This window comes from Thamnophis elegans, chromosome 6 (genome assembly GCF_009769535.1).
Source record: "Thamnophis elegans isolate rThaEle1 chromosome 6, rThaEle1.pri, whole genome shotgun sequence".
NCBI classification, from domain to species: Eukaryota; Metazoa; Chordata; class Lepidosauria; order Squamata; family Colubridae; genus Thamnophis; species Thamnophis elegans.
Window position 1 is genome coordinate 69,071,519 of NC_045546.1, and position 19,123 is coordinate 69,090,641.

The window sequence follows — 19,123 nt, forward strand, 5'->3', positions numbered from 1 at the left end:
TTGACAGAGCTTACCGCGTTAACTCCTGGCTGGCAAAGCAGAAGCAGCTTCCTCGAGACATCGTTATATATTTTACTACAAGAGAGTTTAGAAATATGGTACTGCAAGCATCTTATAACACTAAGCTTCAAATTGGCGGTCAAGACCTGGTTGTTTTGAAAGAGATACCACCTCCAATGTTAAGAGCCAGGAGAGACTACGCTTTTTTGGTCGAAGAACTCAGAAATCGTCAGATACAGTATAGATGGGATGCACCATTTGGCATCATATTTACATTTGATAAGCAAAGGTACCGCCTCAACTCTGTATGGAAAGCCCGAGATTTTTATTATAATATATTGAAGGCCGGACACCCTGCACCATCTGGACCTAGAGAAAGACTACAAGAAGGACAGGATAGACAGCAAACTACACAACCACCAGACAAGATGGAGCATCTTTCTTCTCTAGAAGTGCAAGGTGCTATGGAACCAAGACCTAGCCGCATGACTACTAGACGTATGGAGAAACAAGCTAAAAAGCAACAGCATCAACATTCATCGGCCATCGATCAAGGATCTACAACAACAAATCTGGAAGCAATGGGAGGAGCTAGACCTAAGGTTAAACAGGCCGTGCAGGAAGCTTTAAAAATGCTTCAACCAACCAAAGATGACAACTAAGATTTTAACATGGAATGTCAACGGACTGAACTCTCCACAGAAGAGGAAGAAAATATTTCATTATCTCAAACAGTTTAAGAACGATGTAATTTGTTTGCAAGAAACTCATATCAAGTCAACTGATCAAAAATATTTGATCAACTCAAAACTTGGTCAACATTTTGCAGCTTCTGCTATGGAAAAGAAGAATGGTATAGTTGTATACTTAAGAAAAGATATGAAAGCTGAATTAATAGAAGCAGATCCCTTCGGAAGATATATTGCTTTAGACTTAATCTTAGAAGGGAAAAAGACATTACTTTTGGGAATTTATGCTCCCAATCAACAGCAAGATAGATTCTATAGAAATCTTCATGCTAAATTAGTACAGTGGGACTATAGTTCCTGTATACTATTGGGTGACTGGAATGGAGTGATAGACACTAAGAGAGATAAGAAGATTTCCCGCCTAAATACCAAGATGCGAGCAAAGTTACCCAAATCTTTCTTTGACATTATGGATGATTTTGAATTGAGAGATATTTGGCGAGAAAGAAATGCAGAGGAATGTGACTTCACTTTCTTCTCGGACAGGCATCAATCCCTCTCAAGGATTGATTTTATTCTAACCACTAATGATTTGCTTTCTAGGGTCAAGAAAACAAAGATTGCAGCTAGGATCCTTTCGGACCATAACCCAGTTTGGATGGAGTTGGGAAGGGTAGTGCAGGCAAGAAGGTCTTGGAGATTGAATGAAAACTTATTTAGATATGAAAAGTATATTAATGATTGTAAAAAATTACTATCTGAATATTTTGTTTTGAATATGAATAAGGGTACATCTATGGAATTTGTATGGGACGCAAGCAAAGCGTATATGAGAGGAGTTTTGATGAATATAAATAAAACACATAGAAATAAGCAAGGGTTAAAACGAACAGAACTGGAAGAGGAAATTAAGAGAAAAGAGCTGGAGTTAACAATGAACCCAGACGATACAAAGGTTAAGGAAGCTATTAACATATTAAAATCTCAATTTGACATGTTGATCTCTGACCAGGTGGCTACTAATCTATTATATGCAAAACACAATACTTTTTGTAATGCAAACAAACCTGGCAGATGGTTAGCTTATCAGATTAGGAAAAAAAGGAAAACTCGAAATATATCTAAACTGATTTACAGAGGGAAGGAGGTGTTTCAACAGGAAGAGATTCAAAAGGCTTTCTGGGAATTTTTTACAGAACTGTATAAAGGGGATAAAATTAATGGTTTAGACATAGACAAATATTTAGACAAAGAGAAAATACCTTCAGTTAGAGAAGAACACAGGCAAAAATTGAATCAACCAATAACCTCGGGGGAAATCCTGCAGGTAATTAAGCAATTAAAGTCAGGGAAAGCACCAGGTACAGATGGCTTGACAGCGGTTTACTATAAAAACTTACAGTTAGAAATGGTAGAACCTCTTAGAGAATTATTTAATATGATTCAAACGGAAGGTAAAGTCCCTCCATCTTGGAAGACAGCGTTTATATCTTTGATACCCAAAGAAGATCAAGATACTACTCAACCCAAAAATTATAGACCTATTTCATTACTGAATGTAGATTATAAAATTTTTACTAAAATATTAGCAAATAGGTTAATGTTGGTCACTCAACAATTGATACATACGGACCAAACCGGTTTTATACAAGGGAGACAGATGAAAAGTAATGTTAGATTAATTATTAATGCACTAGAATATTTGGGAAAGAACAACCAGATCCCTGCTGCGTTTATATATTTTTGGATGCTGAGAAGGCCTTTGATCGAGTTAACTGGCAATTTCTGTTGAAGATACTGCAAAAAATGCAGATAGGAGATAATTTCTTACAGTCAATTAAAGCAATATACCAACAGCAAACAGCACAAATCATAGTCAATGGAAGTCTAACAGACTCTTTTCAAATTGGAAAAGGTACAAGACAGGGCTGTCCTTTGTCCCCATTATTGTTTATTATAACTTTGGAAGTATTGTTGAATAAAATACGGGGCTTGGATGGTTTAAAAGGGATCAAGATTAGGCAGCAAGAATATAGAGTCCGCGCTTTTGCGGATGATTTGGTCATAATATTGGAACAACCGCAGGAATCTAGTATGGTTTTAATGAATATGATTAATCAATATGGTCAAGTGTCGGGCTTTAAAATAAACTTAGGAAAAACCAAAATATTAGCTATAAATATGAATATTAAACAAAAGGAAGAATTAGGAGTGATGCTAGGATGTGAGGTAGTTAAAAAAGTCAAATATCTTGGAGTTAACATTTTAACTTCAAATGGGAAATTATATAAGCATAATTATGAACCACTTTGGCATAGCATACAGACAGAGATGAAAAAATGGGAGAAATTGCACTTATCTTTGCTGGGTAGGATAGCGGCAGTGAAAATGAACATTTTACCAAAATTTTTATTTCTCTTCCAAATGTTACCTATACTTAAAAAAGATGCGAACCTTTTAGAATGGCAGAAGGGTATCAACAAATTTGTGTGGGCAGGAAAGAAGCCGAGGGTAAAGATGAAAATAATGCAAGATGTACGTGAGAGAGGAGGATTGAAACTACCTAATTTAAAACTATATTATGATGCAGTGGCATTATCTGTAATTAGTGATTGGATTCACTTAACCAATGATAGAATATTGAACATTGAGGGACACGATCTGGTATTTGGTTGGCATGCTTACCTGTTATTCAACAAAAAATTGGATAAGAACTTTAAAAGTCATATTTTAAGAAATGCTTTATTGCGGGTTTGGAAGAAATACCAATATAAATTAAATGACAAGATACCCATGTGGGCAATTCCTAGACACGCAATTGAAAATATGAATACAGCACAAAAACAGGACAGAATTACCTACAGACAGCTTCTTACCTCGGAAAGGGGGGTATTACAATTAAAATCTTTAGAGGTATTAAAAGAGGAGAAGGTAGTCCAAACATGGTTCCAGTATGGGCAATTACAGGCTAGGTGGAAAATAGATCAAAAAATTGGTTTTATTCAAGTTGAGGATAATCTGTTTAAACAAATAAGAGATCAAAGCTTAATGCATATAAAGAGGATATATAATGTATTAATACAGATGGATTCGGAAACAGAATTAGTTAAAGATTGTATGATAAAATGGGCTCAAAATATTGAGGAACCAATAATGTTGGATACATGGGAAAGAATCTGGGTAAGAAATGTGAAATTTACACAAGCTCAAAATCTGAGAGAAAATTTTTACAAGATGTTCTATAGATGGCATTTAGATCCTAAAAAGTTGGCTTCTATGTATCCGAATGTACAGCCTAAATGTTGGAGGTGTGGCTCTCTCGATGCTACATATTATCATATATGGTGGACCTGCCAAAAGGTTAAGGCATTTTGGATAAAAATATGGTGGGTCATGCAAATTGTTTTTAAAAGAAGGATAAAGTTTAGTCCTCAGTTATTTTTACTAGGTATATGTACTGACTTTACAGTGGTAGAGACCAATTTGATTCTGCACCTGATAACTGCAGCAAGACTGTTGGTGGCGCAATATTGGAAGAAGGAAGACTTGCCTACAATTCAAGAATGGACATTGAAAGTAACAAACTTACTTTCAAATGGCTAAAATGGCTAAAATATCGGCATATCTCAAAGATCATTCAAATGAGAGATATAAACGAGACTGGAAAAAATGGATTGACTATATACAAAATAAATACGGGACTAAGAAATTCCAGTTAGCCTATGCTTAAGATCAGAAATGATTTAAACTGTTAAAAGGCAGTTCAGTAAGAAGAAGCTAAGGTCAATCTAGAATGTCATTAATTTCTTTATTTCTTTTTTCTCAATAGATTTTAGACTGTGTTAGTTAAAAATCCATACCGTGTACGGGTTCTGGGAAGTCGGGGGGGGGGGAAGGAGGAGGGGGGGTGGGGGGGGTGGAGGGAGGGAGGGGTACACACAACAAAAAAAAATGTATTTCAATGTCTTAATGATTGACAAATGATGACATATTTGTGTTTTTTTTAAAAGAAAAATAAAAAAGTTCTGTTAAAAAAAAATTATATTAAAAAAAAAAAGTAATGAGGGACAGGCATGGGATGAACAAATGGGCAATAAACATGTATGGGAATGCGATGGGAAATAGGGAGGAGGGATGAGTGTAATGAAGACCAGAGACGCACAGAAAAGGTTTGTGCCAGCACTCAAGGCCATGTACCCTGAGAGTGGAATGTGAACTACCCCAAAACACCTCAGCATTTATCAAAATACCTATGCGTACTTCATTGGCTGAAGATGAACTGATAATGGGGGGAGGGCTGGGATGAGGGGAACAATTTGTAACTTTTACACATGGAAAAACTTATTATTACCATATTTTTCTGAGTATAAGACGTACCTTTTTCCCTCAAAAAAGAGGCTGAAAATCTGGGTGCATCTTATACACTAATACAGCATTTTTTGCCTCCTGAAGCCCCGCCCCTTCACCAAAATGGCCGTGCATAGCCTTATGAAAGCTTTCATAAGCTGGGGAGGGCAGAAATGAGCAAAAAATTGGCCGTTTTTTACTTCCCCCAGCCCCCAGCAGCACTCTATAAGCCTTCAGAAGGCTATGGATGCAATTTTTTTGACAAAAAATGGCCCATTTTCGTGCAAATGGGCTGTTTTTTGCTCATTTTTGCCCCTCTCCCCGGAGCACTCTGCAAGCTCTCCCCCAAGGTTATTCATGCATTTGGGGGGAGGGAGAAACAGACCCGTTTTCACAAAAAACCAGGCCATTTTGGGGAGGTTTGCAGAGTGCAAAAACTCTTTTTTTCACTTTTGGAAAGCTCTTTAACTGGTTGATGAGAATTACATTGACCAAGTGCTGTGCCAGCAGAAACAAAGTCTTAAGTGCAGCAGATTGTCAGCGATTTCTTTCTCCAGCACATGGATAAATACACCTGGAAATATCTACCTCCTACTACCTTCTCTCTCTCTCCCTACCTACCTACTGTATTTTTCTCTCCTCTCTATCTACCTACATACCTATCTACTCTCTCTCTCCCTACCTATCTACTGTATTTCTCTCTCTCTCTATCCCTCTACCTACCTACCTACCTACCTACTCTCTCTCTCTCCCTACCTACCTACTGTATTTCTCTCTCTTTCTCCCTCTCTAACCCTCTATCTACCTATCTACTTTTTTTAAAAAAATGCCTCTTCAAAATCGTGGTACGTCTTATACTCCAGTGCATCTTATACTCTGAAAAATATGGTAGTTCTAAGTCTGACTTTGCTGCAATTTAGTAAAAGAACTTATCACTTCAACCAAATGGAGTCAAGGGTCTTATCTAAGGGACCTACCTGTAGGAGGTCTAACACAAAGCATCAATGTACAGTCCTTGATATTTAGCACATGCAGTACCTATATTTAGTTTTTTTCAAATTTTTCAGAGAAAGACATATCAGAAATACCTCTTAGCAGCTTATTGCACAGTTAATGGCTGTCTTTAATGTAAATCTGTGTTCTAATATCTGATTATACATCCATTAATCCTGACAAGTTTCCCATAAATTCCATCTTTCAATTACTTTGTATTCTAATACTTTCTAAAAACACCAGAACCAGGTGATGTTGAAAGCTAGTTCCCTGTGTTTTGAAAAATTGACATCAACTTTCATGACCAGTCATGGAAACTCAGGTTCCTCTAGAATAGGATAGGATAGGATAGGGATAGGAATAGGGATAGATTAAGCTGGAAGGAACTTTTTCCAGCCGCCTGCTCAAGCAGGAGAACCTATACTATTTCAAATAAGTGACTGTCTAGATCTGTGATGGCAAACCTATGGCACATGTGCCACAGGTGGAACACAGAGCCATATGTACCAGGATGCGAGCCATCAGCTCTAGCACCGGTCAGCTGATTTTCAGCCTGGAGGCTGTTTTCACCCTCCCCAGGCTTCAGGAAAGCCTCCGGAGCATGGGGAAAGCCTCCAGAGGATGCCCAAGCCTTCTCTTGTATTACAAAAAATGGACGAAAGTCCCGAAGCTTTCTTCCAAAGGCTGGTTGAAGAATATAAAACCTACACCCCAATCAATCCCCTGGATCCTGAAAATGCCCACATATTATCCATGGCTTTCATATCGCAGAGTGCCCTGGACATTAAATGGAAACTCCAGAGGCAAGAAGGAGCTTTAGGAATGAATATGAGCCAATTAATGGAAATTGCACATAGGGTCTTTGTGAATAGAGGCAAAGTGGAAGAAAGGAAGAAAGATGACAGGATGCAACGTAAGGCTGAACTGCTGGCAGTTGTGTTGTCAAATAATTCCAAAACCCGGGATAGAGATAGATGTAATTGGTATAAGGAAGAAGGCCACTGGCAACAAGAATGTCCCAAGAGACTTGAAGTTGGAATAAGGGGACAAGGAAGTGGACAGAATAGAAGAGTGGACCATGGTCATTTGACTCGAGAAGTCAAGATTTATGATTCCCAGAGAGGAAAAAGGGGAGGAGGAATGAAGCCCCATGGATTCCAGGGCAAATGTCGAAGTCGGCACCAAAAAGGGACAGAAGCTATAGTCTTGGCCACAATAGATGAGTGGCTTGAAGACTGAAGGGGACCAGGGTTTAGTCAAGCCCCCTCTGAACTCTTGGTCCGAATGAAGATAGGGGCAATAATGTAACCTTTTTAGTAGACACAGGAGCATCTAGATCTGTGATTACAAAGCCCTTGGCTCCCTTTTCCAATAATGTATTAAATATCCAAGGGGTCGATGGTCTAATAAATCGTCGCCCTGTATTAAAGCCCCTGAAATGTTCCCTGAATGGAAGAAATATATACACCAATTCATCTATATGCCTGAGTGTCCAGTTCCTCTTTTGGGTCATGACATCCTATGCAAGATGGGAGACACCCTGTCCTTTGAGGAAGATAAGATGGCCCTGGTGATGAGGCACCCCCCAGATGAGATATGGCGAGTAATGGTGGCTCAAGAGAGTCAGGTCCCCGATACCTGGCAGGAGGTCAAAGTGCACCAGTTGTGGGCAGAAGATAATCCACCAGGCCATGCATCTCATCATGCACCGATAATTATACAAGTGAAGCCTCAAGCAGTGCCCATCTGCCTCAGGCAGAAAAGTTATCCTCATCCCGTTGCACAGGCGATTCAGGATCATATTGTCAAATATTTAAGAGTAGGCATTCTAAGAACAATACAATTCCCTTGGAACACCCAAATTCTACCCATACGAAAACCTGATGGCTCTTTCAGGCCAGTCCAAGACCTGAGGATTGTGAATTTAGCCACAATCACTGTCCACGCTATCGTTCCCAACCCATATACTCTTTTGAGCCTGATCCCAGCCTCAGCCAATTGATTCTCAGTGGTAGATTTGAAGGATGCCTTCTTGACCATCTCAATACATAGAGGCAGTCAGAAACTGTTTACTTTTGAGTGGGAAGACCCAGTAACAGGTTGAAAGAGGCAATATGCTTGGACTACGCTTCCTCAAAGATTTAAAAATTCACCCACCCTTTTTGGTGAAGCCTTAGCCTCAGACCTAGAAGATTTCCAGCCTTGCGAAGACGGAGATGTGCTACTCCAATATGTAGATGATATCTTAGTAACTGGACAGACGAAGGAGACATGTTGGGACAATACCAATCAACTGCTTCATCTGTTAATGGACAAGGGATATCATGCCTCAAGGCAAAAGGCTCAGTTGGTGAAGCCCCAGGTTAAATACTTAGGTTACACCATAAGTCAGGGACAGAGGGCAATAGGACATGAGCAAAAAGAAACTAGGTGCCGAATTGCCGAACCGATGACTAGGAAAGAATTACGGGGATTTTGGGGCACTGCAGGATTTGTACGATATGGATCCCTAATTTTGCTCTTCTAGCCAAACCCCTTTACGAATCCTCAAAGGGGATGAAAAAAAACCCTTTGTTTGGGGTTTGGAACAGAAGCGGGCATTTGAAGTCTTAAAGTCAAAATTATCCCAGACTCCAGTGATGGGATTTCCCAATCTGGAAAAACCCTTTAATCTCTTTGTGGACTCAAAAGGCAATTCAGCGCTGGGAGTCCTGACACAAGAAAAGGGAAGTTGGCAGCAGCCTGTGGCTTATCTGTCCAAGCAGCTGGATGGTGTGGCGAAAGGCTGGCCACACTGCCTTAAAATCCTGGCCGCCACGGCTCTTTTGATGGAGCAAGCTAATAAATTAACCTTTGGACAGCCAACCACTATCTATACCAGCCATGTAATTCAAGGAGTCTTAGAAACAAAGGGCCATTTACAGTTAGCGAACCCCAGAATTTACAAGTATCAGGCTCTCCTTACTCAGAATCTGCAAGTAACCTTGAAGCAAATGAATGCCCTAAATCTAGCCACTCTCTTGCCAATACCGGGACCTGAAATGGAACATAACTGTATGCAAGTCATTGAGAGCCAGTTTTCATGCAGGGCGGACTTAACTGATATACCGCTGAAACCTGCAGACCATAACTTGTTTACAGACGGGTCGAGCTTCATCTCTACAGGAGAACACTATGCAGGCTATATGGTAGTCTCGCTTGACCGAGTCATAGAAAGCGGACCACTTCCAAAAGGCACTAGCACCCAGGTAGCGAAATTGTGGGCTCTGATCCGGGCACTAGAAAGGACAAAGAATGAGAGCGTGAACATCTGGACTGACTCTAAGTATGCCTTCCTCATCTTGCATGCTCATGCAGCCATTTATAGGGAAAGAGGTCTCTTAACAGCCTTAAGAAAAGAAATCAAATACCCCTTCCTTATCGGCAACCCGACACGATCAGGGCCACCCTGACATGACCACTTATGTAGCATTGGAGATGCCGAAGGCAGAGGAACTCCAGGCAACTGTAGACTTGAGGGACAAAAACAAGGAGAGTGGTATATACTTCCATACAGAAGGATTTTTGTACCGGCTAACTTAGCCTGGCCAATAGTAAAAGACTCTCATTCAACAACGCATATGAGCAAAACTGCTTTAGACGAAGCGCTTCAACATATATCTTACATCGACTGCCTCCACTCACTATGTGCCCATGTGAGCGAGAGATGTAACACATGTACTCAAGTTAATTCAAGGCAAGGACCTAGATTCCCCACTGGAAGCCAACCCAGAGGATATTACCCCATGGATTCATTAGTTGTTGATTTCACAAATATGCCCAAGTGTGGACTCTATAAAGCTATGCTGGTTATGGTGTGTAATTATACACAAACACAAAGCAGGCATGCATGGCCAGAATCCTACTTAAAGATATTGTGCCCTGATATGGAGTTCCCTCATTCATCAGACAACAGCCCTGAGTTTATGCACCAAGTAATTCAAAAGCTAGCAAAATCCTTAGGGACCTGATGGAGGCTTGATTGTTCCCTACTCCGCCAAAGTGGGGTCGTGCTGAACGCGGGAACCGCACTGGTAAGGAAAAGATAACCAAGGTGTGCCTTGACACCCACCTTAAATGGGTGGAAGCCTTACCCTTGGCACTCTGGTCTGTGAGATGTACGCCATGCAAGGGACTTAAATTATCTCCTTTTGAAATGATGTTTGGAAGGCCACTGGTTATAAGCCCTAATTTGAAAAATCACATAGGGGACCTAGGACAACTGTGGACCTCATGGGTGAATCAAATGGTTTGACAATTAACTAAGCAAATACAAGAAATCCAGCAATACTGTGTTTCTCTTACCCCACCATTTCTGATGACTTCTAGTCATAATATTCAGGTGGGAGACCGAGTTTGGGTGAAACACTGGAAAGGGGAGAATCTAAAACCTAGATCAGTGGTTCCCAAAGTGGGTGGTACCGCCCTTGGGGGCAGTGGGATGACTTAGGGGAGCGTTAAGAGGCAAGGGTGGTGGCAAGGGGTGCTAAGAGGCAGGGGGCATCAGGGGGGCGCTAAGGAGACAACCCAAAGGGGACAACCTCCCAGCAGCATCTCAGGCAACTTTCTCTCTTGCCGAGGAAGGTGGGTTTTGCCTTGAAACTTGCTGTTCCAGCAATCTGAAGTGGACATTCTCCCAGGAGCGTCTCAGGCACCTTTCTCTCTTGCCGCGCAAGGAAGCAAAGCCAAATTTGTTTATTTAACCTCCCACTCCAGCCTCCCCTGTCCTACTGCATTAAGATCCCCACGCTTCCCATTTCTGCTGGAAGCATGCAGGCCATGTGAGCGAGCAGGCGCGCGAGGCCCCTCGATGATCTGAGGGGAGCCGGGAGGTGCCAAACTGCACCCAGCCATCCTCACTCCCTCGCGGCTATGGGTGGGAGCCCCTGAGATGCCGCTGGGAGAATGTCCCCCTTCGGGTTGCTGTGACAGCAAATTTCAAGGGAAAATGCAGCTGCTGGAATCAGTGCGCCTGCAACTTAATGCTCTCCAAGAAGCCTGCATTACCAGGAGTAGCAGAAGAGCAGCCGCAGGCGCCACTGCTACCCCTGGTGTCCAGCATCCTCCTCAGGAGCCTCAAGTTGCAGCCGTTTGCATGTCTCTCCCAAGCGTCTCTCGGGAGATGAAATGGCAGGCACCCCACTGGCAGATCCTGTGGGTGAAAGGCAAGTGAAGGGTGCAGTGACAGGAGAGGCTGGCCGTCCCTGAAGCCAGCTCTTGAGGAAGGAGGCAGAGATGAGGCCCGGGGCTCGCTTCCCTTCATCCTCCAAGAGCTGCAGGTGGCAGGGAAAACGAGGCTTCTTTGCCAGCTTCCCAACTGGCAAAACAGAATTTTTTGCCAACTGGAAGGTATGTGTATGAGAGAGAAAGAGTGGGGGTGAGAGAGAGAAAGAGAGAATAAAAGGAAGGAAGAGGGAGAGAGAGAGAGAAAAGAGAGAGAGACAAAGAGAAAGAAAGAAAGAAAGAAAGAAAGAAAGAAAGAAAGAAAGAAAGAAAGAAAGAAAGAAAGAAAGAAAAAGAAGGAAAGAGAAAGTAAGTGGGGGAGACAGACAAGAAAGAAAGAAGGAACAAAGGAAGGAAGGAAGGAAGGAAGGAAGGAAGGAAAGAAGAGAAAGGGAGAAAAGAAAAAAGAGAGAGACACACAAGAAGGAAAGAATGGACGGAAGGAAGAAAAAGAAAGGAAAAAAGGAAAGAGGGAAAGAGAGATAAGAAAGAAAGAAAGAAAGAAAGAAGGAAGGAAGGAAGGAAGGAAGGAAAGAAGGAAGGAAAAGAAAGAGAACTTATGATCGCAATTTTGGTTGCTAAGCAAGAGTATTGTTAAATGAGTTTCACCACATTTTACAAGTTGGCCACTCCCACCCGGTCACATGACCGCCAAACCATGCCCACAAAATAGGCCATAGGTACTAAAATAGGTTCTAAAAAATGTTGAAACCCACCACTGGTATATGTGTATGTTTGTGAGGGAGAGAAAAAATAATTAAAGTCATTGATCTAAAGATGAAAAACTTTAGATAAAAGACAAAAGTGTTTATTATCCATTTTGGGTTTCTTACAAGAACATCTTTTTGTGTAAGTTTGTGATATCTTAATGATATCTGTTGCAGTTTTGTGCTTTGTGATAATACCTTACTGAGATTACTTCTTTCAATATCTACACAGGAATTATCATATACTAAGAACAGTGAATAGTTACTAAATTTTTCTGAGTTTACTAAGTTACTAGTTACTAAGGTTCTTGATAAATGACTATCACACTTTGAAAACCTGGTATCACTGGATCATGTTCAACAATTTTGTTGAATTAACATTAACTAAATTGGATTTTGAATAAATGTGCAATTAATTGTTACAGTTTTGAATGTTACTGTTACTACCTTCCTTCCATCGTGCAAACCGCCGAGTCACATGACCCCCCCAGCCACACCCGCCAAGTCACGCCCACAGAACTGGTAGTAAAAATTACTGTCTAGAGTCACTTAATATTGAGATATGTGGCAAACAAATACAAAATCTATTAAACTTGCTAATACTATGTTTATCACAGTGTAGATTTATTTTCTTCCTAGCTGTTTACCATAAGTGCAATATCTACTTTTTTCAGATCAACAAGTTGTTGAATCATTGGTTGTGACAGGAATTGAGAAACCAGTTTGTTGTCTGATCCTGATGTCATGGAATGAGAGACTGGCCCAAAATCTCCCAGCCATGCCTAAAATAGAATTAAAACTCAGTTTCCTGGTTTCTAGCCTGATGCCTTAACCACTAGACTGGGGGTCAGCAACCTGCGGCTCTGGGGCCTCATGCGGCTCTTTATCTGTGGCTTTCTGCTGTGGCTCCCTGTTGGGTGATCCCACCACTGGCTGGTTCTGCCCCTCGCCCTCCCCTCCCAGTCACTCTTGCCTGGCCTGAGAAGGTAAGGATGACAGTGGGGATGGAGAAGCAGCTGGAGCTGATTCTCTGGTGCCTCCTTGTTGCTGGAGCTTCTTCCAGCCCTTGTTGGTGCTGGGCATGCCTCAGTCACTTGGGGTGATGCGCAACCCGACCTGGCCGTGATCAACACCAGCCTCGCTAACATGAGGATTGGCAGGGTGGTAATGGGATCCAGGAGGACGGAATGACAGAAAGGTGCCGGCAGCACCCAGCCACAGCTTTAAAACGGCTGTGGTGGGGCCAGGATGGTGCACACAAGTGGGTAGACCCTCCTCAAGTGAGTGCACACATGCTCCGCACACACCTTTGCTCTGCTTTGGCCGAGCCCGGTCACTCACTTGAGGAGGGCCTCCTGGTCGTGCGCACCCTCCCGGCCTCGCCACAGCCAAACAGGGGGTCGCGAGAAGAGAAGGAGGGGGAGGAGAGAGGAGGGTCACTGGAGCCTTAATGCAGGAGCAAAGTGGCCTTGTACTTGCCTCTGTACATGTTCAAGGCAGCCCTCACCTCCCGCCGCACAAGGGGTGAGGGGAGAGATGAGAGAAAGAAAAGGGAATTCTCTTGTTCTTTCTCTCATCTCTCTATGTTTCATGCGCGCACGTGCACACACAAATACACACACACACACAAGCAGGATACCCTCCTGGAGGTGGCAATGGTGACTCCTCCTCCCACTGCCATCACTGCACGCTCAGATGAGTAGCCAGCTACACTGCACAGGAGAGCCAGAGCTCTTCCCTTCCTGTATTCAGCAGCAGCGGCAGCACGAAGAGGACCACAGCTGGCACTCAGCTGTCCGCAAAGGATGCAAAATTGCAAAAAGCAGTCAATCGCAGGCAGGGCAGAGAAAACCCCAGGGGCACTAGGGTGCAAAAGAGAAATGAGAAAATGATGAAGGAAATGAATGAGAGAGGAAAGAGAAACAAATGAGAAAGAGAGAGAAGAGGAGAGGGAGAGAGAAATGAAAGAGAGCAGGAGGGTGAGAATGAGAGAGAGGAAGAAGAGAGGAAAACAAATGAGAGAGAGAGAGAGAAGGAAGAGAAAGAAAGAAAGAAATGGAGAGGAAAAAGAAAAGCAAATGAGAGAGAGAAATGAGAGAAAAGGTAGAAAAAGAGAGAAATGGGAAAATGATGGAGAGAATGAGAGAGAGGAAAAAGGGAAACAAATGAGAGAGAGAAGAGGGATGAGAGCGCTGAAGGGAGAGAATAAGAGAGGGAAATAAATGAGAGAAGGGTGAAAGAAATAAAGAGAAAGAACAAAAGAATGAACAAAAGAAAGAAGAGTGGGAGGGGAGGAAAAAAGAGAGAAAAACAGAAATGAGATGGAGGGAGGGGGAGAGAGAGACGTATTTCCCACATAAAACACCGGGAGCCACAAAGCTGGATAGGCATGACTGGGGGATGTCATGTGATTGGGTGGGAGTGATGTTGAATTAGCCATGGCCACCCAGGTTCTGAGGCTCCCCATGTTTTCTGTGGTAAATGGGACCAAATGGCTCTTTGAATGTTTAAGTTTGCAAACCCCTGCATTAGACCAAACTGGCCCTCAGTATAGATTAGGGTATGTGTTCTGACCCCACTCATCCTTCACCAAAGCACGCCGAGACAAAGATACTTCAAGGATTTATTAACACACAGACAGGACCTTGGCAGCAATCCAGCACAGTCCAGACCTTGGCAGCAATCCAGCACAGATTAGACATTGGCAGCAATCCAACACAGACTAACCTTGGCAGCTATCCAGCCTGCCAAGCTAGCCACAAAAGTTCTCCAGCTCTAGTGAATACGTTGACTCCTGCAAAGGGCGTGTGCACAATCATTCCTTTTATAGTCTTGAGAGGAGCCTAATTACCAACAGCTGAGTGCAATTATCTCCTGTAACTGCGCAACTGTTCCTTACGCCTATTAGCTCTCCATTGCCAGGCATCCAGGAACAACTCCCTTGTTTCCTCCCCACTGGTCCAGGGCTCAGGTGGCTCCTGGTGGCCAATCAGCCTCTCTGCGCCCTGCTCGGAGTCGGAACCCTGTCCAGGGTCCTCCACATCCTCCAGAGCCGACTCATAGGGCCCCTCGTTGGAGTCTGGTTGCAGCTCCAATGGCTCCTGCTGGGCCACAACAGGTATGTGTGTGTTAAATTATTTTTAAAAAGGAAGTTTTCTTAGAAAATGTGTCACAATGAAACAATCTCATTACAGAATATTTAGTTGGAGAGTTGTGGACAAGGAACTTACTTTTTTATAGACTGCTAATTTTCAATTACATTACTTTTATTGGTTCTATAATTATATAAAATATTGATATTGAACAGACTTTATTTTCTACTATGTGTAAAAAATGGGTTCTAAATAAGATTAATTATAAACAATTGATTGACTGTAATCCTATAGTATGTTCTAAAATAAGTGCCAAATATTTCAATGAACCTTATATTCTAATAAGTGGCTGTAAGACTTCAGCCTAAAAACAGTGATTATCATTCCATTCACTGAACTCAATGCTAGATGTAATCAACACACATTACTGTTTGGTATCGTAGAAACAGAAGAAGACTCTTTAAAATGGAACTGCTGTAGAAAGTGTATTCTATATTGTCGAGAATTAAATTCACCACTATGTATCACTGCAGAAGAGCTTGATCAATTAATGACCAGCTGTTGGTATTAAACCAGAATAACAGTTTCAAGTTACTATATGGCAAAGGACTCACCAGCACAGATGCTGAAATATGTGATTACTTTGAAAGGAACATGAAAGACAAGAGAAGAAAAATGATATGCACCAAGTTGAATAAATGCATTAGAATTCAGGATCATTTAAATACATAACCACAAAGCCTAATCTGTCCCTATTGTGACCTAGAAACCAAAATTTGAAATAAATAACCAAGGCTATACTGCTATGTACAGTACATATCCCTAGAAATAAACCCTGCTAGTAAATAGTTTATATTATAGATCCATTATATTGCATATTCATTGCCTGGCTGTTCCTGTATTGTATTCCTTTTACCTATATGTTGTTACACTGCTGAAAAGTCATTTCTCTGAGCTAACATATTAGAAGAAATTTAAACCCTAATAAAATTTTGTTTACCAAAATGATGAAAGGCAATCTTATTTTTTTTCACTTTCCAATTTTCCCACAACTCATTCAATCCTGAACATTCATTTTTAATGTTTCAAGGGAAACATTAATTTAATTAAGAAAATATCATATATATCTTTAAACCTCACCTCATTTGGAGCAATGAGATCACTTTTAAAAATGATAAAGTTTGGGGAGCTCAGTCCACTTTCTCCAGTTAGGTGTCTCTCTTATCATCACAGCATGAGGGTTAATTCCTGTGGCATCCCCTGGATGATAAAGCATGAAGGTGTCACTTTCTGAGCCAGCTGACACACAGGTTTTATATAGCAGTAAGTCTTGGAGAGAGAGCCATTGCCTTTCACTTCAACCAAATGAGATTGTGACATCCCAGTAGTAACACTGCTGTTTGTCTGTTTGTCTGCTTCAAATGGGCACCTTTCCTTAGAAGACCCGCAGAAACCTGTACAACAAGGGCCGATATATAGACTGTCCTTGTGGCACTTCATCACAAGAAGAACAAAGTTTTTTCAGAATAATTTCTGGAACCTGTAACGTGTCTTCCAAAGTCAGGAATGATTTGGGAAGCCCTGTTCACCACAACGATGACTGGCACAGAGGAAGATAAGGGTGGCTCTGCATTGTCCCTCACTATGATGGTAAGATTGAATGTAGCCTCTGTTGCCTCCCTCAGTTTTTCAGTAGTCCAAATTTCCCCACTGTGAACCTCTACTCTAAAGATGTCTGGAACAGATGTTTGGGCTAGATGAAAAAACAATAGCAATAGCAGTAGACTTATATACCGCTTCATAGGCCTTTCAGGCCTCTCTAAGCGGTTTACAGAGAGTCAGCATATTGCCCCCAACAATCTGGGTCCTCATTTTACCCACCTCGGAAGGATGGAAGGCTGAGTCAACCCTGAGCCGGTGAGATTTGAACCGCTGACCTGCTGATCTAGCAGTAGCCTGCAGTGCTGCATTTAACCACTGCGCCACCTTGGCTCTAAAAACAGCCATGCATTTTGTCCTGAGTCTCCATCAATGGCTATCACTTTAGTGATTAAGTATCCAGAACTGGCTGAGTCAGGAATCATCTCTATGGCTGTTAAATTATTCATAGAGATGGGGTACAAAATTTGTGGCACATGATCATTTTGATCCAGCACATAGATGTGTACAGTGGCTGTGCTGCTGAGAGATGGCATCCCTGAGTCTTTAGCCTGCCCAACAATCTGGAATTTCCTCAGTGTTTCATAGTCAAAGGATCTGACAGCATAAATGTTGCTGCTTTCAGATTGAATAGAGACATAGAAGGACGTAGGTAGCCCTTGGATTTCTTCCATTATCAAAGAGTAGGAAATGCAGGCATTTGCATTAGCATCACAATCAATGGCCTTTGTTGTGCATAGAGTAGATCCAGGAACATTGTTCTCAGGTATATAAATAGAGTAAGAGAGTTCTTCAAACTGTGGTGAGTTGTCATTGATATCAAAAACATCTGTTTTAATTATTTTATGGGAAGAGAGTGGAGGTGTTCCAGCATCTGTGGCAGTGATTGTAATGTTGTAACTAGAAGTCCTCAGTGACAAGAGTATAAGAATTTTTGAAAGAATTAAGTTTAAAAGGAAGGTTGGCAGGAATATTTATACTGACTTGCCTGTTCAGGCCAGAATCCAAGTCAATAACATTCAGCACAGCTACTATAGTTCCAACCGGAGCATCCTCAGAAACAGGGCTGTACAAGGAAGACAGCACCACTTCAGGGGCATTATCATTGGCATCCACAATGTTAATGAGCACCTTGCAGTGACCAATCATAGGAACAGAGCCCTTATCCGTGGCTTGCACATAGATTTCATAGGAGATGTCTTCCTCGTAGTCCAAAGATCCATTGACCCTCATCTCTCCTGATACTGGATGCACAGTGAACAGTTGACACACTTTCTGTGGAGTGTAGCTGCTGAAAGAATACAGCAAGTCACCATTGGACCCCTCGTCTGGATCCAAGGCCTTCAGTTTTACAACTAGCATGCCTGGCTCTATGTTTTCTAATAGGGTCACCATGTAAATGCTAAGATCAAATTCTGGGCTGTTGTCATTGATATCTAAGACCCCCCACAGAGATTTGAGCAGTGGCAGATTTATCAGGATTGCCTCCATCCAAGGCAACCAGCATCAACTTCTGGTGAGCGCTCTGTTCTCGGTCCAAGGGTTGGAGCAGTACCAGTTCCAAGAGTTTGCTGCCAGGCTTCAAGTTCTGCAGATCCAGCCTGAAGTGCTCACTGGAAGTGAGCTGGTAATTTTGGACCGAGCTGGAACCCACATCGGGATCTTGCAGGCTCTCCATAGGAAAGCGAGACCCCGGCATAGCAGATTCACTGATCTCCAAGCTGTACTCCTGCCGGGGGGAATCTGGGGTTGGTGTCTCTGATGTCCAGTAACTCCACTTCTACATCGTGAACATGTACAGGCTGCTTGACCACTAACTCCAAGCTAAGGAAGCAGGAAGTGCTGAACTTCCCGGTCGATTCGTTCCTTCACCACCAGGAGTCCGCAGCCAGGATCCAGAGATAAGTACTGCTTCCCACTTCCCGAAGTCAACCGGGCTCCTCTTGACACCAGACGTCGAGGCTCCAGGGCCAAATATTCTCCTACCTTGCCTTCCAGAGCGCCTCGCAATAGTTCTTCCCTTACATGGTAGACGAGCTGCCCAGCAGTGAGTCTTAGGTGCAGCAGCTGTGGCAGCAGCAGGAAAAGCCTATGCATTTCCGCCCGACGGCGGCACCAGGAGCCGGATATCATAAAAGAGGGGAAGGCGCACTCTCAGCTGCCCAGGAGCAGTGGGAGGGCGGCATTACCAAGCCCCATCTGTAGCCCCTGGCGCTGCCACCAATGCTGCTCTGCGCTGATACGCCCAGGTCTCTCAGTCCGGCATGCAGCTGCAATAGCCTCTAGTCCTTGAGTACAGCCTGGCTGCTCTCCGTTTCCTTCCTTCCTCGGCGGGTGATCTGTCACTGGCTTGTTCTTTTGCTGCTGCTGTTAC

The 19,123-nt window shown here is 42.6% G+C and overlaps 1 protein-coding gene across 1 annotated transcript in view; it reads right to left on the reverse strand.

Moving 5' to 3' along the window:
- The window catches only part of LOC116510773 (protocadherin alpha-C2-like), a 64,066-nt gene extending 45,220 nt beyond the window's left edge, over nt 1–18,846 (reverse strand). The window contains 9 exon segments of the mRNA XM_032220421.1: nt 16,231–16,311; nt 16,313–16,408; nt 16,411–16,601; nt 16,604–16,875; nt 17,092–17,661; nt 17,663–18,195; nt 18,197–18,487; nt 18,489–18,594; nt 18,596–18,846. Of these exon segments, the coding sequence (XP_032076312.1) occupies nt 16,231–16,311; nt 16,313–16,408; nt 16,411–16,601; nt 16,604–16,875; nt 17,092–17,661; nt 17,663–18,195; nt 18,197–18,487; nt 18,489–18,594; nt 18,596–18,846 (2,391 nt within the window).
- Nucleotides 18,847–19,123: the final 277 nt, after the last annotated feature.